At 39.8% G+C, this 23,497-nt stretch overlaps 3 protein-coding genes across 3 annotated transcripts; 1 reads left to right on the top strand and 2 right to left on the bottom strand.

Annotated features, from left to right (window-relative positions):
- Positions 1–981: 981 nt before the first annotated feature.
- LOC121795475 (ras-related protein RABC2a-like) lies at positions 982–3,803 on the bottom strand. Its single transcript, XM_042194013.1, has 6 exons — positions 3,370–3,803; positions 2,565–2,633; positions 2,338–2,403; positions 1,739–1,860; positions 1,398–1,526; positions 982–1,258 (listed from the first exon to the last, which is right to left on the bottom strand). Exons 1-6 carry the CDS (start codon positions 3,506–3,508, stop codon positions 1,151–1,153), a joined length of 633 nt encoding a protein of 210 aa, XP_042049947.1. The 5' UTR covers positions 3,509–3,803; the 3' UTR covers positions 982–1,150.
- Positions 3,804–5,474: 1,671 nt separating this feature from the next.
- LOC121793532 (30S ribosomal protein S16-2, chloroplastic/mitochondrial-like) lies at positions 5,475–7,175 on the bottom strand. The gene is made up of 3 exons (XM_042191555.1): positions 6,958–7,175; positions 6,689–6,734; positions 5,475–5,975 (listed from the first exon to the last, which is right to left on the bottom strand). Exons 1-3 carry the CDS (start codon positions 7,088–7,090, stop codon positions 5,750–5,752), a joined length of 405 nt encoding a protein of 134 aa, XP_042047489.1. The 5' UTR covers positions 7,091–7,175; the 3' UTR covers positions 5,475–5,749.
- A 125-nt stretch (positions 7,176–7,300) lies between these two features.
- Positions 7,301–9,651, top strand: LOC121793481 (splicing factor 3A subunit 2-like). The gene is made up of 7 exons (XM_042191492.1): positions 7,301–7,493; positions 7,566–7,735; positions 8,148–8,224; positions 8,506–8,571; positions 8,706–8,780; positions 8,869–8,943; positions 9,103–9,651. Exons 1-7 carry the CDS (start codon positions 7,342–7,344, stop codon positions 9,487–9,489), a joined length of 1,002 nt encoding a protein of 333 aa, XP_042047426.1. The 5' UTR covers positions 7,301–7,341; the 3' UTR covers positions 9,490–9,651.
- Positions 9,652–23,497: the final 13,846 nt, after the last annotated feature.

The following is a 23,497-nucleotide window of genomic DNA, read 5'->3' as shown; positions in this document are numbered from 1 at the left end:
TGTCATCTATTATAGAACGGAGGGAGTATAAACTTAATTGAAATCATTTTTACATGCCTCAGATGCCAATATCACTAATCTTTTAAGACCCAGAAACATAAATTCCTTATATGCTTACAAATTGCGTATTGAATACGTTATGTTAGCAAAAAAAAAATAGGAATCCCGAACTTTAAAAAATAGAAAAGTAAAATATAAAATTAAATCATGGAGTAATATTTTAAAGATCATGTCAATCATGACTGTATTTACTTAAAAAATATAAGCACTTCATTTGTTAGTTTCAATATCCATCAATGATTTTGTAATATGATTTCATTAGTAGTTTAATTTGATCACTATCATTTTGATTTACAACCTCAATTAAATTAATCATTGTATATCTTTCATATTAGAGCTATTTTCACTCTAAATTAGTGCTCAAAGACTTCTATTCCACATTGAATAAACAAGATAAAATATTGTAAGATGTGACTATAAAATAAAGACTTTTTTTCATATATTGAAAAATCAAAACAAACATTATGAAATGTCCTAACTAACTATAAGCATGGGCTATTATAAAATTCAAATATAATAATTTTCATTTTATGGGCCAACTTTAAACATGAGTCATGATGAAATTTAGTATTAGTACTCCATCTGTCACGCCGAAATGGGACGCTTCTTTTAAGTACGAGATTTAGAAAAAGTATTTAATAGAGAGTAAGATAAGACAATGAATAATATAGATACTTTTTTTTACTTACTTTACTACTTTTTACAGTACGGATGGAGTAGTAATATTTTCATAAAAAAAAATACTATATTTTATAATAAAAATAAATTTTAAATTGGTTGATGTGGTTTACCAGCCAGTGGTTCATAGGCCATGTCCATACGGCTGGTTTTTTCAGTTCAAATAGGCCTCAAAAGTTACTGATTATACTATCCGAATAGGCCGGCCTAGTCTGATTTTTAGAACAATGATTGTATGTGTTGTGAGCGAAGCTAATTATTTGGTTTGCATTGTGATGCCTTAGCAATCATACACACGAGCTAACAGATTTTACAGTAAACAGCAGCACTTACACCAAAAGCAGTAGAGTGAAAGAAGCATATTACTCATTTACACTTGTGAACATAAAACACAATGCATGCAAAATGTTGTCTACGAGCAGCATCCACCACTTGGAGGTGTCTGATGCTCTTGTTTCTGTTTCAAGATATTTCTCTTCACCGTTGATCCTTCTTCCAGCAGTCTTGGCACCTCCATTATCTGAGGAAAACGGAAAAACCTCACTTAGCTTACACCAGACAGTAAACTCTCTCTTCATCAAACGAAACAGAGAGCGACGTAAAACAAGTTTTCTGGACTCTGATACTTCTTCACATATTATCTTCGAATAGTTGTCTACCTTCAATGCTAGTTCTGCAAAGCATTGCTCGACGTTTTCTCGAGTTCTGGCGCTGCATTCCAGGAACAGACATCCGAGCTCTTTCCCTAGACTCACCCCTTCTTCCCTGCTTACAACTCGTTCAGATTCCTAAAAGTAAAAAAAAATCACTTGGTTAGACTGAAAATAAGCAAGATGAAAATCAAACGCGACAGAAGTGTACCCAATTATGCAACACCAACAAGGAAAGTGCTCATTGAAAGAGTAGAGTAATGAATGAAATATAAGTGCTATTCATATCACAGTGGTAAAACAACACACAGTGCGTTGAAATCCAAAGGTTGAAAAGGAAAAGGACCAACCCTATCAACTTTATTTCCAACAAGCATCTTCAAGCAATCCTCATTAGTGGAGTAGAGCTCCAGTTCCTTAGCCCATACATCAGATAAGTTTGTAAATGTATCTCTCCTTGTAACGTCGTAAACTACAACGAGATGTCAACCGATTGAAACCATCAAAAGAACACAAAGCAACAGCGCCGCAGATTAAAGTGAGGAAGGTGGAAATTATAGCCATTTATCTTTCTCATTCAAATGACAGCTGAATGAAAACTTTCTCAATCAGATTTATGCATTTGCTCCAACGTACAAGTGCCAATTTCCGGGATGGGTTATCCTTATTCAAGTTATTAACAATAGGATCCTAGTGGATGTCATAGATTGAGATTAAACTAGGTAGGACATGAAGAGGGTGTCTCAAAAAACCCGGAAGAAGAGATAAGTGCATTTCACGATTTAGCAGAAACAATTACCCATAACAATTGGAGAAAAATAACAATCTGATTATTTCCTAACATTAAAATCTTGAAACAGAAATCCAGCATCAACAATAAAACATCTCAAGATAAGATTCTCAACCTTGTAAAAGTCATTAAACTTTCTCGGTTCATTTCATGGCTTACCGAGAATGATTCCATGAGCACCTCTATAATATGAGCTTGTTAACGTCCTAAATCTCTCTTGTCCAGCTGCAAAAGACATACTAGTCAATTCACTGTTGAGAAGCAAAATTACAGCAGCATTGTCATCATACATCTTAATCTTGGAATCGGGAAAAAGGGATGAAAATCACTTATCATTCTTTTTTCAATTGATTAAATCAAAGCCAAGACTGCTAAAAAGTTATTACCTGTGTCCCAAATGGTAAGCTTCAGTTTCTTCCCACCAACTGTGAGAAACTTGATCTTAAAATCCACACCTAGATTTCAACAAAAGGGTGAGAACCACAAAAACAGAAGTACACAACAGTAAAAAAAAAGTAATTCTCATATGAGTAATTTGGAAATCCTTCACTTAAAGAATCTAAATAAGCTATAAAGTTGAGGGGAATGAGTTCTAGCACTTATTTAGTTGAACAACTTAACAATCCTATATGCAATCTCTCGTTAGGAATAAGATAGCGGCTAATCATCCACTTATTTAGTGGCTTATAATTTCAAACACTCTTAATTCAGCATTTGCATCATATTGTTTAATGGTAAGATATAAATCTATTCTAAGGTTGCATGAAATGACAACAGCAAATGAAGTAAAGTTCATATAATTTGACCAAAATAGAATTGCTTGCTACCTATTTGCCAAATTTACTCTATACCTCAAACAAGATACAAACAAGGCAACATGCTAAGAAAATGTTCACATGTATCACGCCACAAAGTACCCCCCCTGTTTCAATCCAGAACAAGAATGCCAAAAGCAATTCAGACAGTTTCTTCTAAGCAACCAAAATAGCTCCAACATTTAACTATCCATAACAAGCAGGAATCACCAAAAAAAACAAATCTAGAATCAAATTCGACAACAATTTAAAAAAAAATTAAATGATTTTCATTTATAAATTGCATAAATCAGATATCTATCAGCTAACAAACTGGAAGGTGTGATCGCAACTTGATAAGAGTGGATGAATTTCATAATTGATAGCGGAGAAATACCTACGGTAGGGGAAAGATCGTCGACAACGTTGGAAATGAAGCTGACGAGCAGGCTGCTCTTGCCGACGGCGGAATCTCCGATGAGCAGGATCTTAAACGAGAGATCGTAATTGCTCTGCCCCTGCCCCGAGCTCCCCATCAGAGCACCTGACTTTCTCTCTCTACAAACTTTATTTCTCTCTCTAAATAAGTAGACGAAAAAGCAGATAAATATAACAGGAAATCTCTGTGACAGTAGCAAACGACCGTGTAGCCGCTCAACAACCACAGCAGTGACAATGCGCAATCAATTGGAGAGAGAGAGAGGAGGAGAAAGATGGAGACGGCAAGGCTGATATGCCATCACTAGTCTTAACTGTCTCTCTCTAAAAAAAAGATGGCAATGTGATCGATACAGTGCGGGGGTATGTTTTTTTTTTTTTTTCAATCTGTCGTAGTGTGTTGTTAGCTTAGCTCGCGGCTTAGATTCGATTCCCGGTTTTGCGCCAGAGAAATGGCAACCTTGTAATTAACCATAAAGGCATGGGTAATATTGTAAGAGTTGGGAGGTATGATGGACTGGGCTCCATCTGCTTATTTTTGGTAGGACTTTTGTATTGTTTATGAATTTTAGAGGGCCCATATTACCAGGTTTTATTATTTTTAATTGAACAATACAATTTCCCATCGTTACTGGTCGTCGTATTTTTATTATAAATGTCAATTGATTCATAGCACAAGATCAAGAATTAATGTTCCAACACCTTCCTTTTTTTTATCCAAATAAGCATTGGTGATCCAAATTAATTTTCACTCACATAAGACGATGGTTTTTCACAGTGTCGAATTTGGTAACTTAGATAGTCGGTCAAAATCGCGCCATATCGGTTGAATCATTTATTTCTATTCTACTTCTTTCTCAGTTTTTTAAAATAACAACTATTTTCATTTTGGGTCGTTGCTTAAAAATAGAAACTTTAGAATCTTTCTATTTTAGTACATAAATCCTATAATCCACTAACTCCTTTCACTATTTTTTCTCTTCATCTCTCTTACTTTACCAATTATTCTCACTTACATTACCAATTGTACATTAAAACCCGTGTTGTTTCAAATATTTCTATTTTTTGAATACGGAGTGAATATTTTGAAATCGTATTATTATTATTATTATTATTATTATTATAAATAAAGAAGGCAGCCTAAGAGTGTCCACATCCTTCTCCCACCGCCGGCCGCCAAAAAACAGAGTTTCCAGGGAGCCGCGGCGTCGTGCAATAGCCAGCCGCGGTCAGTGCCCCCCCCCCCTCTCAGCCCCGTCCCTGCCAACTACTCGGCGGTGGCTTTTCCACCCCCAGCCCCTGCCCCCTCTGTCCAGCGCAATAGGGAGCCGCCGCGGCCGCCGGAGCTCCCTTAATTGTGGTCACTTTTTAAGCCTCAAGGCCCTCAAGAACATAAAAGCTAAGATAATAAACCCTATTCTGTCTAATTATTATTTTCATGGACATTAATCTGGGCCCAAATAAAACATGGTAAATGTCCAGTTTTTTTCGAAAAAAGAACAACCAGCACCCTAAACATATGCAATGTCACTATCTGCAACCCCATATTTTGTTTCAATAGGCCTAAATAAAATTCATTGTAGATCTTGAACAAGAATTTTTTTTTACACACACACATACATCGGAGTTCGTGATACATTTGGCAAGCTAACTAGCCCTTCCCAACCCTCGTGGCTCGTGAACTAGCCTCCCCCAGCCGGATTCGGTCTCGTGAACTAGCCTTGGTCAGGCTCGTAGACCAGCCACCCTCCGATGGGTTCAGCCCGTAGACCAGCGCTGTCTCGGACGGGTCAAGGCTTATCAGCTTGCCAAGCCCCAAGGCAACAAGCCTTGTAAAGGCCCACAGGGGAAATTAATCCCAGGTTGCACTATCCAGGATTCAAACTCAAGACCTCCTGGATGGGCGGTATTCTTGCCTCCCTTCTCAACCAGTTGAGCTAGGAGTCATGGATAGATCTTGAACAAGAATAGCTTCGGAAGAACGCAACAATCACGGAAATTTAGCATGTCGGACGATCTCAATGATCACTAAAAACAAATCACCCAAACAGGAAGCCAACAAAATGATAAACAAAAATGGCCATTTAAGAATCCTCCACCTACACAGGAAAGATTGGTCTCTCCTGCTTTACAAGCAGATATACGTAGCATTACATGATAGTCACAATCACCAAACCAGCTATTATAGGTAACACTGATTATGATCTAATTCCACAAATGATAGAACTAAATAGGAGTAGAAGACAGTGTGGCACTAATGTCATAATATTTTCATTATTAATGTAACAAAAGACTCAGGAAGTCACCAATCTACGAACTTATATCGCAGGTCTGACATATCAAGGACTCTCACTCCCGCTCTCATCCTCACCAGCTTTCTGTTTTACAACACTATCTTTCTTGGCCTCTGTCATAACACGCCCACTCAGTGGATCAACTGGGCGCATGTCTCGTGGACCTCCTTTCCGTCCCATTGCCAGCATGGGTGGTGGAGGCAACAAGCCTGCTCGAAAGAGAAGGCGCTGAACAGGATCAGAGGGTTGTGCGCCAACTGAAAGCCAATACCTGTATGGTGATCGGAGACATCAGGATAAACGAGAACGTTCATGCATTTTAGTAAACATATATACTCTTTTACAATCGACAGCATCTGGAACAAACCTAAGAAGTTATGATGTCAATGCCAATACTAAGGGGGGTGTTGGGTTTGCAAGATTGTATCTCGGGTTTAAATATTATATGTAGTGTGTTTGGTTCATGAGATTCAATACACAACTCAATCCTAGATGGATAATCATGAGATAATTAGTCATAGCTAACCCCCTATGACTAAAATAATCTCACAACTCTATGCTAGATTGTATCTTGGTGCTATTTTATCAAGGAAACCGAACACCACCTAAATGTCATAACTGACATTGTTTGCAAGATTTATAGACTACCTTTTAGAACGCAATAAAACCCTTTTAAACGTAATTGGCTTGCTGACGAGCAGCTAAGAGTACATGGACGGAACATCGATAGTTTCGTATCTCCTAAAACTAGCTACCCAAAATTCAAATGTTGACATCATTCGTGTCAAAATACTACATTTTGCGCAGTTTGAGATTCTCCTATAGAGTTATACAGTGATGCAAATCAAATGATCCGCAATAAATAATTTCGTAATGCACTAGCAACATCCTTAAGATATAAATTGTTCTTCATAAAACTTGGACAGATAGATGAGAAATTTGAGATGAATGACAATAAAAGATCAAATTTACTAAGTCACTTACTTCACTCTATCAAAGTTAACTCCCATTCTTTTACCTCCATCCTGACCTGCATAATTCGCAAATTAAAATTTAGTAGCATTTCCTAGATTGAGCAGCAGCTGAAATCAGCTTAGCATATGGCGCGTGAAACGAATCTGAGGACGAATTACAAATAATTTGCCGAATTCACAAACTAATGTATTTCAAGTTCGGAGATAAAATCGATTAAACAAAAAAATCAAGCTCTGCACATCCTTGCGTAATCAATAACCATGAAATTCTAGGGTTACCAGGTAGGGGATTATAGTATCCCAAGACTTCCAAATGCTTGCCATCTCTCGGGGATCGGCTATCACCAGCCATCAATCGGTAGAACGGTTTGTTTCGACATCCAAATCTCGACAGCCTTAATCGCACCACCATCTCACTCTCTTTTGCCAACTTCTGTTGATTCCGGAGTGAGGAAACGGAAACTTTCAAAGAGGGTTTTGGAATGGATTTTATATTTTCTGAGCAGATATTACACTAACGAAATAAGATACGACGTCGTACCACTTTGCCAGTAGATCTATTTGGGCTTCCTTGTTAGGGCCCATAGAATGAACACTAATTGGGCCCATTCTGTAAGTCATTCCATTTCTCTCCCATCTTCCTTTCTACTCAGATTTACAGCAATGGACAGGGAGTGGGGTTCTAAGCCGGGAAGCGGTGGGGCCGCCACCGCCCAGAATGAGGCCATCGACCGACGGGAGCGGCTCCGGCGACTTGCCCTGGAAACCATTGATTTGGCCAAAGATCCATATTTCATGCGCAATCACCTTGGAAGGTAAAACCCTAGAATTTGGGGCATAGGCGATTTCTTCTTTACTTCGACTTCTTTGACGTGATAGTGTTGCAGCTACGAGTGCAAGCTCTGCTTGACTCTGCACAACAATGAGGGGAATTACTTAGCGCACACACAGGGGAAGCGTCACCAGACCAACTTGGCTAAGCGAGCGGCTCGTGAAGCAAAAGAAGCTCCAGCTCAGCCGCAACCCCATAAGCGCAAAGTTAATCTGAAGAAAGTTGGTAATCGATCAATTCAATTGCTTCCTTTTTACCATTGGCATTTTACTTTGTCAATGAATTGCTGTTTCTCATTTCGCCTAGCCAATTTTTTCCCCCTTTTTTCCTCATCGCATAATCTTTTGTTTGTAGAAAGTTATTTTCTGAGGGGTTAGTTTATAATTTATTTGCATCGTGAATTTGTGAATGTATGGAAGCAATAATCCATTTTATATGAAATTTTCTTATGCATTTATGTATGAAGATACCTTTTTCATTGAACAATGTGCTAAAATGAGTTAGCGTGATATAAAATAATTTACACACATTGTAGAATATATAAAATAATTTAGAGAATTTGTTGCTAAGATAGTGAACCATCGTAGCTTCATATATTGTAGTAGCATGTAGTTAAGATATTTTCTTGTTGTGTCAGTTAAAATTGGTCGGCCTGGATATCGTGTGACCAAGCAATTTGACGGGGAGACCAAACAGAGATCACTGCTTTTCCAGGTGGGCGTTTTGTTCTTCTTGTATGTTTTATCATGCAAATCGAAATAGTCATGCTTGATCTTCTAATTGGGGTTTATCAGTTATCACCATGAGCTCATCCTTGTATGCAGTTAGTTCTGTTACTGATTAGTCTGGCCTTAGCATGGGGCACTGGAGGATGCCATAAAAACCCATATGATTTTATAATCGAAAGCAATTTCAGCTTCTTACTGCTTCACGTTAGTAGCCAGAAATTAAGTAATGTACTTTCATTAAGAATTTTTATGGATTGGTCATTTCAGATAGAATATCCTGAGATTGAAGACAATACAAAGCCAAGGCATCGGTTTATGTCATCCTTTGAACAGGTACCTTCCGTCGCCGCAGCTAGCTTTATACATAAAATATTGAATACAATTACTTACTGATTCTCTTACTTCCCACATTATTTTTAGCAATGCACTTCTATATAAACTCACGTTACTCTCGATGCAATCTGCAGAAAGTTCAACCGTTCGATAAAAGATATCAATACCTGTTATTTGCTGCTGAGCCATATGAAATTATAGCTTTCAAGGTAATAATCCATTCCCAGTCTGAATGCATCATATATGCAATTCACTTACTTGTACTGGTAAGGTCATCCCTCGATCTTTATCTTTTAGGTTCCTAGTATAGAGATTGATAAGTCAACTCCCAAATTCTTCTCCCACTGGGATCCAGACTCGAAGATGTTCACGGTATGTGCCACTTCCTTTGAAATTATGTATCATGGTATTAGCGATACTACAGTTCTAGCTTGCTCCAAGATTAACTGGTGAAGATCGCACGTCGCTGCTATCTTTACTCTTCAGGATCTTATACCTTACGTTTTCTTTGTGGGATGTTTGAATGCGCAGTTGCAGTTGTACTTTAAGATAAAGCCACCAGAGACAAATAAACCTCAACCTGCTCCTGCAGCTAATGGGACTGCAGTTCCTGGTGCCCCACCTAGGCCTTTGCCACCACCTCCTCCTCCACAAGGACTGCCTCCGCCACCTCCAACTAGTAATCCTCCAATGCCTCCAACTTTGATGCCTCCTCCTTTAGCCAATGGACCAAGACCTATGCCACCTGGTGGGAATCTGCCTGCCCCACCTCCACCTCCTGTTGGCAGTGGTCCTATGGCAAATTTTACCCCTGGTGCACAAATGGGAAGGCCACCTATGCCACCACCTCAAGGTTTCTTGGGGCAGCAAATGCAGGGTCATGGGATGTACCAACCCCCTCCACCTAACATGGGTTGAACCATCATATCTGCAACACATTCTGTGTAAATGTTATATGGCAAGCAATCTTCTGGTATAAGGTTGTTTTGTTTATAAGACAGACGAAGGCATGGTATTCTGCAATGATTGTGATTGAAGTTTGACGACTTGCCCTTATATTTGAAGCACTTTTGTGAGAAACCATGAGTGAGGATAGATATGGTCCATGCTGTATAAGTGCAAGATCTTATGGCTTTGTTAGATGTCTTTTAGGCCATCCGCAATGGGCGGGCGATGGCACGCCCGATGGCGCGCATCGTCCGCGCCATTCATCGTCCGCCCCCACTGTGGGTGTGTGGCATAGGCCGCGGACGATAGTCTCGGCCTATGCTTCGGGCGCGACTTAAACCGTGGACGATGGCCATCGTCCGCGCCGTCGTCCGCTCCATTGCGGACGTCGCGGACGATGGCCATTGTCCGCCCCATTGTGAAGGCCGCGAACGATGGCACGCGGTTTCGTTTTTTTATAAATGGCGTTCATTTGTAACATTTCATTTCACACGATTTCATCTTCGAAACTTACATTTATATAATTACTACGAAATGGATTCAAGCCCCAATAGCTCTACGTTTAGCGGAGAGGCGCATTGGCCGGGTACAGAACCCAGCGATTATCGTTCGTTCGGCGACAACACCCATTACGATCCCGATTTCAGTACGGAATCGTATGGGTTGTCTGATATAGAGTCGTCGCCGCACCGCCCAACCGCATCGGCCGATCCCGCCCCCGCAGCTACCGGTGCCGCCAAGGGGAAGGCGAAGCGGAACCGGCAGCGGGCGCAGAAGTTGCCGCCTCCCGGTGACTGCGATGAGTACGCCCCCGGCCGTACGAACTACACCGACGACGAAACTCTCACTTTAGCCCGGTGTTGGGTAGATATATCGGAAGATCCGATATTCGCCAACTACCAGAGACAGACCGCGTACTGGGAGCGCATCGCTGACCTCTACAATTCGGTCAAGCCGCCGACCGCGTACAAGCGCAAGAGTGAGCAACTCCGCAAGCACTGGGATCAAATCAAGAAACAAGTGAACTTGTACTCGGCGGAGTTCGAGAAGTGCGCGCGGTCACAGGGGAGCGGCGAGAGTGTGCACGACGTGCGCTCTAAAGCGATGTTGTCGTACCGGTCGAAGTTCGGCGAGTTCAAGCACGAGGCCATCTGGGCGCTCTTGAGGGAGAAGCAAAAGTTCCAAGGTGGAATTCTGCACACTGGTGCGCCGAAGAGGACGAAGGTCACCGAAGCTGGTGACTACACGAGCAGCGGCAGCGGCACTAACCCGGTTGACCTCAACCGGACGTACGTGGATGAAGGGAGTTCCGGCACACCGGTGTCCTCCCGGCGTCCTTCCGGCATCAAGGCTGCGAAGGCCAAGGGGAAGGCGACCGCGACGTCATCGTCGACCGCTGCAACCCTTGTTCCGGACCCGGATGAGCTCCCGACGCAGACGGCCACCGCGTTTGCGTCGTTAGCTACAGCGTCGATGGCAATGACGATGTTGCAGACGCACAAGGCCCTCAAGAAGTGCACCGACCCGAACAAGCCGAGTATCTCCGTGCATTACTCGATGAGTTGCGTAGGAAGTTGGGAATTGGCCCGACTTAGTTTTTTTCTCTTTTTAGTTGAATGGTGTAATTTTTTTTATTATTAAAACTTCGCCGCTTGTTATTTAGTCGTTTTTTACTCGTTACGTGTTATTTGAAAACAGTTAAATTAATTAAACAAAACAACAAAATGATTATGTGGCGCGTCATAGGGCGCGCCTTAGGGTGCCCCACTGCAGGTGGAGAAGGAGGAGGATAAAAATGCTGACGTGGCGCGCCATAGGGCGCCCCACTGCTGATGGTCCTAGCCTTACTGAAAATGAAGTGTATTCTACCATCTTAATATTGAATTTCTTCAAGGTGCTCAACTGTTAATGAATTCCTAATTCTGCTGCAATCTTGTTATCCACATTTGAAATTGCATCAAATTGAAGTGTTTATTTACTAAAGAAATTCGTAGAATACAAGAACAAAATTACAGAGTTTATGCAAGGACAAAATTATTAGTACATTATATACAATGATATACAAGATCCACAAATTTTCAGCATAGATTCCATTCGCAGCTTTTTTTTGGTTTAAGATTGGAAAACTGGCTTTCTTCGTTGGCCGAAAGGACAATGAGATCAGTCGGGCCATCTAACCCGAGACGCCAAATGATGGATGAATTCCAGGATGCGTTTTGAGTAAAATGTCGGATCAACATCCGAGATCTTCACTGAATCAAATTGCATGGATTTGTAGGCATGTTCTATTTTTTAGTTATATTGTAATCTAGCAGGATGTCAACCTCATGGCCGAAATATAAGACCGCATCGTAAACCTCATGAATGCCTCCCTAGGATCATCCACATGAAATTTCTCTGCACTTGCTGGCATACTCATCCCAGGTTGGATATGGCAGAATGTTGTTTGTACAAGTATAAGGCTTGCATATCTTGTTTTAATGGCCTCAATGTTAGAAAAGTACTATAGTTCTAATCAGTGTTTTAAAAACCGGACCAGGCCGGTTCGGCCGCGAATCGGTGCTCAGTCCGGTCCGGTTCACCACTTAAAACCTCCAAGAGGTTGAGCCGTTTTGAACTGGATGAACCGGCCAATTCGACCGGGAACGGTTTTTTTGAAATTTTCAGCTTTTTACAAAAATTCGTGTCCAATGGGATTCATCAAACCATAGACCTCCAACTCCATTACCACTCCACCACTCCAATTGTTGTGGCATAACAATAACTTTAATTATTCTTATAATCAATGAATAAATTTTCATTCATTCTATGATTAATTATTATTTTTATAAATTGATTAATTCATTATAATTAATTGAAAATAAAATATGTTAATTAAATTTGTTATATAATAAACTTTAATAGCAATTTATTACACTAAATTTCAATATTGCCATATATATATATTTAATTATATATAATTTCAATGTATTAGGTATATATTTATATAATTTATATTTATATTTCTACAAAATTTAATTATACTTATCCTCAATTAAGTTTAATAATATTTTATTTTTCCCTAAATTATATAAAAATATATATGAATTGGATCAAAACTATATTTTATTATATAATAAATTTGATATATTTATATAATATATATTTAATTATATATATTCTTTCCAACAAGGGCCGCATTGGTATCCCACCTGTCGCCAGGGCAAATGTCCGTGGCATTAACATGCCCTGTTGGCTGACCTGGTTTGCACCATTGGCAAGCTCCACATGTCATCCCACCCTTGAACAATGCTTCGCTCAATGCTGTAGTGTGTGGACCATATGTTTTCTTGTCACAATCCTCGTACCCGCATGCTCCTCGGGTGGGCCATAGAAGGTTGCATTAGCATCCTTCCATGGACCAGATCCTTCTGCTTGATGCGCGGGATGAAGATTCCTATGAGGATTTTTGTGTTCAAGCTTATGTTTCGCGTGCGCATGGCATAGTCATAAAAAATACTCCCTCCGTCCTGTGTTACTTGCACTTATTTCCTTTCTAGGCGTCCTAAGTTATTTGCACTCTTTCCATTTTTAGTAAAAATTATCACCTACAGCCGCAATTGTTGACTTTGCTATACACTCATTCCTTAATCTCCGTGCCGAAAAGCAAACGTGCGAGTAGCACGGGACGGAGGGAGTATCATGATTGATGACAAAATTGCTTGTAAGGTAGCTATCGACATTGTGAATAGATAATATTAAAAAAAGTCGAGGTATCAAGTATTTATGTTTTATAGTATGTTATATGTCACGCCCGCATTTTCTAAGGATAGAAACCACGGTTAATCGCGACTAGGGGAGGATTAAAGAAGCGGGGAAGAAAGGGGAAAACAACACAAATCGACCATAGCTCGAAACAAATGAGAATAGCTCGAATAAAATTAGAGTATCTCAACAATCAACAACTCAAAAGAAACAATATTTACCGGAAGCATTTCGAGAGTAGAATAATGCTATGTATGAAGACACAACATATTCTAGACATTTGATAGACATTCTTCACTTTTATGCTCAACACCCACCGCGCTCGTCACCGCTCAACCTGCACATTTTTAAAAAAGAAATGCAGGGCTGAGTACTTGATGCACTCAGTGGACAAATGCCAAAAACAATTTTATAAAAACAGTTATATCATGCCACCATTGAGTGACCTCGGGGTTTTAACTTGAAAAGGCCCGAGACACTAAAAATATCTCAAACACAAACTTTAAACTCATCCTCAAATCATTTTTCCTCATCATTTCAAAACACAATCATTTCTCCTTGATTTATTTAAGAAACTGTCATATCTGTTCTTTAGGGTGCCGTGTAAGGGGGCCACTTTCCACGAGCACGAAAACCGGCCAACCCGTTCGATGACTCACGGTCCTCATCGTGTACACTAGTCCGAGTAGGGACGCACCCTTGCTAGGACCCAAATTCGATTTAAACTTATAGTAGGGACTCACTCCCCACTAAGCAATCATCAACATCAACATCAACATCCTGTGAACGAGAATGTGGCCGCAAACTCGATCACTAGACCGGCCGACCCAAAAGACAACTCACGATCCCCATTGGTGTACACTAGCCTGAGTAGGGACTCACTCCCTAGTCAGACCCGAATTCGATTTCAATAGGTCTAGTAGGGACAATTCCCTTGCTAAACAAACAGATATGCATTTCTCAAAACAAAAACATGGCATGATATTCCCTTTGCAAACTTTATTTTCCTTAAAAACGTATTTGAAACACAAATCACTTTTCTGTCAAGGTCGAGCATCAATACACATAATATCAACAAAGTCAAACAATTTATAATATCATTCAATAAATCAACACATAGCACTACATAACATGCACAACAACACTTTCATTTTGATCTCATATCTCTCCTCATCATTGGAATAAATATAATAAATCAATCACACATAACATGATGCTCAAACCGATATATTAAAACGAAAGCTCTTGAAAATACTTTAGTTCAAAAGCCCACCTCGTTCGCTTAAAGGTGTCGCACTTGAGTATTTCCTCTTTCCGGATTAGAGTCTCACGGAACAATTCCCTTTAGATAAATAAAATAATAACACAACAATCAGCGCGAGAAAACTACTAATTAGAACGCATGCACCCTCATTATAGTCTTTTATCTCATTTCTCGATTTTCGCATATTTTCGATTATTCGGCGGCCGTCCAAGGTGTCGCTTGAGACGCCGGTCGGCCGCTTACGCCCATAATTCCTCCGTTGGCTCCTCGTAATTTCAACCACGATGTCGAATTAAATTCCTAAAATTATATAAGCGCTTAACTGAATTATCGCAACTATTTCCCTTTGTTAAGAAAAATTATATATATTCAGGACTTGGGATAAATTATTCATACTTCAAAAATTTAAAAGCCCCAAACTTAATTATTTCCCCACCTTATATCTCCAATTTAATTAAGAAGCCCCAACAAAATAAAAAGAGCCCAAACAACATCCAATTTTAGTTAATGAGGCCCAATTCTCTAAAAAAAACAAAAGGCCCAAAATACTCCGACATTCCTCACGCCTCCCTCTATCTCTCCATCATTCTCTCTATTTCTCTCTTTCGACGAATTGCAGACATTCTAAATCTGTCGTCGCCGGGTGTCTGCCCCTTTGTCACGACGCAGCAGATGTACCTAGCAGCCATGACCGTCTCTGTTGTCGCTGTTCCGAGCAGCCATCGCCGCTAACCTCACTGGTTCGGCTCGCTGTTCAGCCGCTGCTGTCCATTAGCCGCCGCCACTGAGCAGTCAACGCCATCGTGTCTGTTGTGCGACGAAATTCGCTGCAGCGCCGCCGCTGCTGTGCACTCCTTTCGTCCGGATATCGCCGCTGCTCGCTGCCTCTCGCAGCTGCAATAGCAGGTCGACATCGCCGCCGGTTCGCGCAGGTGTCAAAACTCACCCCGAACAGCTCCGAAAAGACACAGCGCAGCCCCGAAACCAACCCGAACCACCCCGCAACTAAAGTTCTTAAGTTGATTTCGTGAAATTAAGGTTCTATTCTTGAATTGGATTGTTCGAGTTATTAGTTTGCTTCGATTTAAAATGATTAAGAGATGATTAGTTGAATTTGGCAGAACAGGGTGTAACAAGCATGAACTGTAGATTTAGTTTCGGATTCAGTTGATGCAACAAAGTGCTATGCTTGATGTATGGTTCGATAAAAGAAAGATTGGGATTGGAGTATACCTTGAACGGATTTTGAGAGAATTATCGATAGCTCCCTCTCTCGAATTTGGTTCTCGATTTCTGCAGGAAAAATTCAATGAGTTGGTCTCAAAACATGTAAATAGAGGGAATTTTGTGAGATTACCTTGAAAGAATGAAGCTTGTTTTCTTGATCGTAGAGATCGATTAGGTGAGAAAAAAATAAACTGATTTGGAGGTTTAATATAGAAGGAGGGTGGTTAAAGATATGGGAGAGATTTAGGCCACCCGCAACGGGGCGCTCGATGGCGTCCATCGTCCTCGGGCGCGAACGATGCCCACATTGTGGGTGGCCGCCATCGTCCGCGCCCTACGTCCGCGGCCGATGCATAGGGCGCGCCCTACGTCGCGGACGATGGCCTATCGTCCGCACCATCGTCCGCGCCATCGGGTGCCCCATTGCGGGATCGGCGGACGATGACACGCGTTTTCGATTTTTTGTATAAATACCCCTACCCCACCTTCATTTGTAACGTTTCATTTCACGATTTCACTCTCGAAACTCACATTTTTATTATTACTACGAAATGGATTCAAGTCCCAAGAGTTCGATGTTTGGGGAGGCGCGTTGGCCGGGTACAGAACCGGGTGAATATTGACCGTTCGACGCCAACACGCAGTACGATCCCGAATTCAGCACAGAATCGTACGGTTTGGATGACATGGAGCCGTCTCCAAACCGACCCGTCGCGCCCTCCCGACGCGCCGCCGCCGAGACCGCCGCCGCCGCCGCCGCCACCCCTTCTGTCCCCGCCAAAAAGAAGTGGACCCGGCACCGCGAGCAGAAGTTGCCACCTCCGGGAAATTGTGAAGAGTACGCCCCCGACCATACGAACTACCAGCCGGATGAAACCCTCATATTGGCGAGGTGTTGGGTGGACATATCGGAGGACCCGATATTCGCGAACATCCAGAGGCAGGTGGCGTACTGGGAGCGCATCGTCGACGGCGAAGCCGCCGAGCGCTTACAAGCGCCAACGGGAGCAGCTCCGCAAGCACTAATACCAGGTGAAGAAGCAAATCAACCTGTTCTCGTCGGAGTACGAGAAGTGTGCGAGGGAGCAGGGGAGCGGCGAGAGCTTGAGCGACGTACGCTCCAAAGCGTTGATGTCGTACAAGTCCCTGTACGACGAGTTCAAGCACGAGGCCATCTGGGCGCTCTTGAGGGACAAGCAGAAGTTCCAAGGACGAAGACCATCGAAGCTGGTGGTTACACGAGCAGCGAAAGCGGAACTCGTCCGGTGGACCTCAACCGGACGTACGAGGACATTGAGAGTTCCGGCACACCGATGTCCTCCCTGCGTCCCATAGGCGTCAAGGCTGCGAAGGCCAAGGGGAAGGCGGCGGCGACATCATCCTCGACCGCCTCCGCCCCATTGCCGATCCCGGTCCCGCTCCCGACCCCCGAACCCGACGGCCGCCGCGTTTGAGCAGTTGGCAACAACCTCGATGGCGAAGACGTTGTTGCAGACGCACAAGGCCCTCAAGAAGTGTACGGACCCCGCCGAAGCAGAATATCTCCAGGGGTTGATCGATGAGCTGCGCCGTAAGTTAGGAATTGCGTAGATTAGCCAATTTGAATCATGTAACTTTTGTTTAATCAATGCAATCTTCGCCGGTTTTTAGTTAATCGTTGTGTTTTTTAATTAGTTTGCATTATATATTTGAAAACATTTAAATTAATTAACAAAACAACAGTAAAACATATAGGGCGCGCCATAGGGCACCCCATTGCAGGTGAGGGGTAGAAGGATAAAACTGATGACGTGGCGCGTCTTAGGGCGCCCCATTGCTAATGGCCTTAGGGGTGAGGGGAGAGGGAGCGGTTTCAACGTGGGTTGAGGGGGAGTGATTTTCGATTTTTTTTTTTATTCTCTTTTTTTTTTCGAGGTGTTACATTATAGGTGCGTGTGATTCCACCGTAATAGCGGGGTATGTTTCAAATGTTCCTATGAAAATATATAGCTTCTCCTTGGATTGTGGATACGCTTATATTAGTACATTCTCGAGTCATTCTATTTTCCAAAAAATTGTTGTTTCCAAAATTTGTAGCTATAGATGCATGTACTTTACAATAGTATAACTTTATAGCCCAGTTCAAATGTTCAATTGCTATAAAAGAAAAAAACAAAACTGATTTTTAATACTCCCAGTTAAATTAATTCTGCAGCAATTGAATTATTGGTATTGTTTAGTCTACTACTCTAATTAAATAATTGTGGAAGGTGATAACTAATATCAGGGTCAGGAATGATAATCTTGTTATCATTCAGTCTACACCATTTATCATTAATCGAGGTAATACTAACTACAAAATTCACTAGAAAATTAAAGATGACTTATATTTTATTTTGGAAGCAAAAAGATTGATTCACTTATCCGTTAAGTACAATAAAAACTTAGATTAAGTTGCACCATAAGTTTGCATACCATAATTAGTTCGACACACATTTTACCAAAAGTAGAGGTTTGTTTTGCGAGTGGGAAAAAATTAACATTGTTACTATCTGTTTTTAAATAGTTAGTAGTACTTAACATGGACAATGATAGATTATAAATATTTTTTATAAAATAATAATAAAATAAATTTAAAAAAGTTGTTAAAATTTGAATCAAAGTAGATCGATTTTATTTAAATGGGTTATTGCAACAACATTAATGTACTATGATTTGGTTGTCATTTTTTCAAACAAAAGAGAACTTTTTCATGAAATTCTTCAAATAATGCTTTAAACACTGATAATTCTCAGGTTTATAATAAAAGGACAATTCATTAAAATAAAATAGTGGCGTAAGAAATTGTGTTCACCTGAAGATGATACAAGAGAATGATATGCGAGCATGGATAATAGTAGTACAACTCATTTCACCACGCATATATCCAATTTGGACATTATTTTTTCCTAAACTATTAATTCAAATAAAATTAGCTAGAGTGATTATATAAAGGGTGAACTACAAAAATGGTTCTTGGACTATGGGTTTATCTCGCTCATAGTCCCTGGACTTTAAAAATATCGCCAGACATCTCTGGACTAAGGGTTTATATCGAAAATGGTCCCTTATCAATGTTTTCGGTCAAAAATACCCTTTTGGGGTTGGGCAATTTGGTCTTTTTACACTTTTAACATTTTAAATATGATATTATTTCAGTTATGTACTAAATCTGATATTATTTCAAAATTATCATTCTTCTTCCATTTTGTCATCCTTCACTTAGTTTCTTTATTTCAATATTAGATTTAATTTTATAAAATTAAATTTTAAATTTCAATTTTTAAATATCAATAAATTTTTATATTTATATAAATTATTAAATAACAAAAATTAATAGTCATAATCAATATTTGATAGTGTCTAATATTTAATCAATAAGGTATGACAACGCATTAGTTTTAATCAATATTTAATAGCTTCAATCATTAATAGATCATATAACACGATTTATTCTGAAATAAATATGCATCTAATGTTAGACTAATATAATTTTCGTTTATTAATTTGAAAACAATAAAAATTTACTAGAAAATTTCAACAAAGATACTCCTATATAAAAATTTTAGTAGGATCAAATTTTTAGTCAACTTCATAATATTCAATCGCAAGCAATTATAACAACCGAACGAAGGCTAAATAGAATAGCTCTTATTTTTTCCATCATGATTAATATTATTTTTATGTACTTATTCAATTCAGCTGAATATTATATTAAATAACAAAAATTAATAGTTGTAATCAGTATTTATAGTGTCCATGAATTAATAGTTTTAATTAAAAAAATTAATTGATATTTAAAAATCAAAATTAAAAATTTAATTTTATAAAATTAAATCTAATATTGAAATAAAGAAACAAATTGAAGGATGACAAAAGGGAAGAAGAATGATAATTTTAAAATAATATCAGATTTAGTACATAACTGAAATAATATCAGATTTAAAATGTTAAAAGTGTAAAAAGACCAAATTGCCCAAACCCCCAAAACCCCCAAAAGGGTATTTTCGACCGAAAATAGTGAAAAATGACCATTTTCGAGATAAACCCTTAGTCCAAGGATGTCTGGCGATATTTTTAAAGTCCAGGGACTATGTGCGAGATATACCCATAGTCTAGGGACCATTTTTATAGTTCACTCTTACATGAATGATTCCTGGACTTTGGAGTTTACACCAATTCCTAGACTTTAAAAATATCATGAGTAATCTTTGTACTAGAATTTAAAAATATTATGAGTAATCCTTGCACTAGATTTTAAAAATATCACAAGTGATCCTGTTCTTTAATATTTGCTTTTTTTTCTTTACTTTTACTTAAAATTTTCTTCGGATTGAGATACCAAGCCATGGAGTGCCTTTTAGTCTTTTACTAGTTTTCTTTGTCTGAACATTTTAATATCTCTCTCTTCCCTTTATATTTATTTGCATTTAAATAGTTGAATGTGAAAGAAAATACAAGAAAGCATAGTGAAGAAGAAAGTGATTTGTATTCGATACTCAAAATAGCATATGAACTGATTCCTTGATTCAACATCTTTGAAACCTACATTACATACTTATACTACTATAAGGAACAATCTAGAATCATATGCTAATCTTGTGCTAATCATAACAGAAACTTAATTATCTATTTTTCCCTGCACCAAGCACTACAACGTCCTTCCACGTCCTTAGGCGGTCCTGCTCGGTACACTGCTCAAGTTTATATTTGGCGTGTTGCATAGCTGTATCATCTCGTGCACTCGGTGATCCTCCTTTACCATGTGCTAGCTCATCCCGAGATCCTTTTCCAACACCATTTAACTTTCCATGCAGTTTATCTTTTTCCACTTAAACAACATTATTCGATTGCCCATGATCTCTAACACGCCCATCCGAGCGTATCATCAACATAGATTAGAAGGTATGTCACCTCATTTGCCCTCTTTCTGAAGAACATTGAGGCATCAACCTTAGATTGAGTGAAACCTATGCCCTTGAGGCTTGTTTGAGGCCATATATGGCTTTCTTCAACTTGCAAACCAAATAAGGTCCACCCTGCTCTAAACCAAAAGGCTGCTCATATAAATGTCCTCCCCAAGATCACTATTCAGAAATGCATTTTTAACATGAGTCACAGGCCAACCAAGAGAAACTGCCAACCTTAAAATAACTCTAAGTGTAGTAGGCTTCAACACTGGACTGGGTGTCTCATTAAAATCAAAACATGGCATGAGCCACAAGTCTAACCTTATATCTAGCTATGGCCCAAGAAATGAGAAATTTCAGTTTAAAAATCCAAGTGCACCCAATGAGGTTCTTCCTAGAAGGCAATGTGGTTAGAACCCAAGTACCATTCTTCAAGAGAGCAATAAACTGAGCAAGCATAGTAGCTTTACAGATTGGGATTAAAATGGCTTCCAGAGCAGACATAGGCACCATGTTGGGAGAAATGGCAAGAGTAAAAAATTTTGGCTTGTAGATTCTTGCCTTAGCTCTAGTAGTCATGTGATGAGTGGACTGAGTGGTTTGAAGAAGGGCTTCAGGTTCAGTGGGAACAACTGAAGGGGAATTTAAATCTGGAGAATTGCTGTGTACAGATGGAGTAGTTGAAGGAGGAGATGAGTCTGACTGAGAAGAAGATGATGAAGGAGAACTAATGAGGTTATAATTGAGTAGGAGAAGGTGGTGGTGGAGGGTCAGGTAATAGATACAGGGTGCAGATATGGGTACAAGAGCTTAATGTGAACTAGAAGAGAAATGGTCTAAACCTTTCTCATACATAGAGTGATAGGGGAAAACATTTTCATCAAAGACAATATCTCTAGTAACTATCACTCTCCCATCAGGAAGTAAGGGTTTATACCCCTTATGAGATGTGCTATACCCCAAAAAAGTACTCCCTCCCTTCCATAGTGACATTGAGAACCCATATGGATTGGCAGCCTGTCTAAAATCTGGATCATCATTTGAAAGGTGTGGCTTTGCATTATCTTGTTGTATCTTGATATACTTGGTTGCCCCATCTGGCCATTTGGCCAAAATGACAGGGATTATATGAGTAAATACATGAAAATGATTGACAATGTGTGCATGCATGAAAATGAAAATAAATATTCTTGCACATTTGCATTAAAACTAGTGGGTCATGAATTTATAGGCCCATTGGAATGCATTTAAAGTGTGCATATAGTAAATGCATTAGGCTAATGCATACATACCTTTGTTATTAGACAATCCTTGATCATAGTCTTTGTGATACTCTCTATGGGCTTTGTCTCTAGTGTGCCAGTTGGTCTGTTCTTACTTGATCTTTGGGCTGGAACTTGTTTTGTAAAGGAAAAAATCCCAATTTTCCTGTCAAATAAGCATTCACCGTTTGATCCAAATAGTGGTCTGCTCACTGCACACATGAACATTATCTTTGAAATGAATTTCTTATTGCTACATGTCTTATGTGGTTCTTCCTCCCCGGATGCGAGATAGTACCGGTCTGAACCTTTTGTGATATAGAACCATTTTTCGTCAACGTGAGTGGTATTGTGCATGTTTTTAAATCTGATCCTATTAAGGATCCTATCTAATTCTAATGCTTCTAAGCTGAATCTCATGCGTAGCAACTATTTCGAAGAGAAATAGTTGCGAAAATTTAGTACGCGTTTAATTAACTTTTTAAAAAAAATTCATTCTCGACGTCGTGGAAAAATACGGGGAGCCAACAGAGGAAAGAACGAGCGTAAGCGGCCGACCGGCGTCGCACGCAAAGCCTTGGGCGGCCGCCGAATAATCGAAAATGCACGAAAAACTGAGGAAACGAATTAAAATATTTTAATTAGAGTGCATGCATTCTAAAATGTCTTCGTTACCGAGTTTGATGTGAACTTTATGTATTTTCCGAAAAGGTGGTTCGCACGGCCGCTAAAGACGGAACGAGAAGTTTTTAAGGAAATTCTAAGCTTTTGAGGTGGGCTTTATTACTTAAACTCTTTTATTTGAAATGATATGTTTATGGTGAAACAAGGGTGGTTTTAAATATTATGTCATGCCGTATTTTATGTTTTGAATTGTCTATCTGATTGTCTACTAGAATAATGTTCTACTAGACTTTGATGGTTAACGAATTCGGGTCTAACTAGGGTCTAAGCCCTACTTAGGCTAGTGCACTGATGGGGATCATGAGCCGTCCCTTAGGTCGTCCGGTCCAGTGATCGAGTTTGTGGCCACATTCTCGTTTCACATGATGGTTCAGATATGGTACATGATGGGGGATGACGATTGTCCGCGCTGACACTATTTTAAGGAATGATCTTAGTGTTTCTCGGCCTTTTAAAGTAAAACCCGAGTTTCACTCAATGATGGGTTGACATAACTTAAACGATATATGTATTTCGGGCATGAGTTCACTGGGTGCATCAAGTACTCAGCCCCTGCATGTTTTCCCTATGTGCAGGTTGAGCGAGGACGGGAGGCGGAGGATGTTGAGCAATAAGCCAAGATTTTTATTCAATAAATGTTCTGGTTACTACTGTGTCCTCATACATAGTAGTAGTCAAACTCTCAATTGCTTCCGTCATTCACACTATGTTACTTCGTGATCTAAAACTATGACTTGATAATGAAGTTTCGACTGTTGATCTACATGTTGTACTCCTTTGACTGTTTTCCCCCTTCTTCCCCGCTTCTTAATTCCCCCATCAGTCGCGACCCACCGTGCTTTCTATCCTTAGGAAGTGCGGTCATGACA

The sequence above is a fragment of the Salvia splendens genome, chromosome 3, assembly GCF_004379255.2.
Source record: "Salvia splendens isolate huo1 chromosome 3, SspV2, whole genome shotgun sequence".
Lineage (NCBI taxonomy): Eukaryota > Viridiplantae > Streptophyta > Magnoliopsida > Lamiales > Lamiaceae > Salvia > Salvia splendens.
The sequence above is the reverse complement of the archived record's forward strand: the minus strand, read 5'-3'. Positions and strand labels throughout refer to the sequence as shown.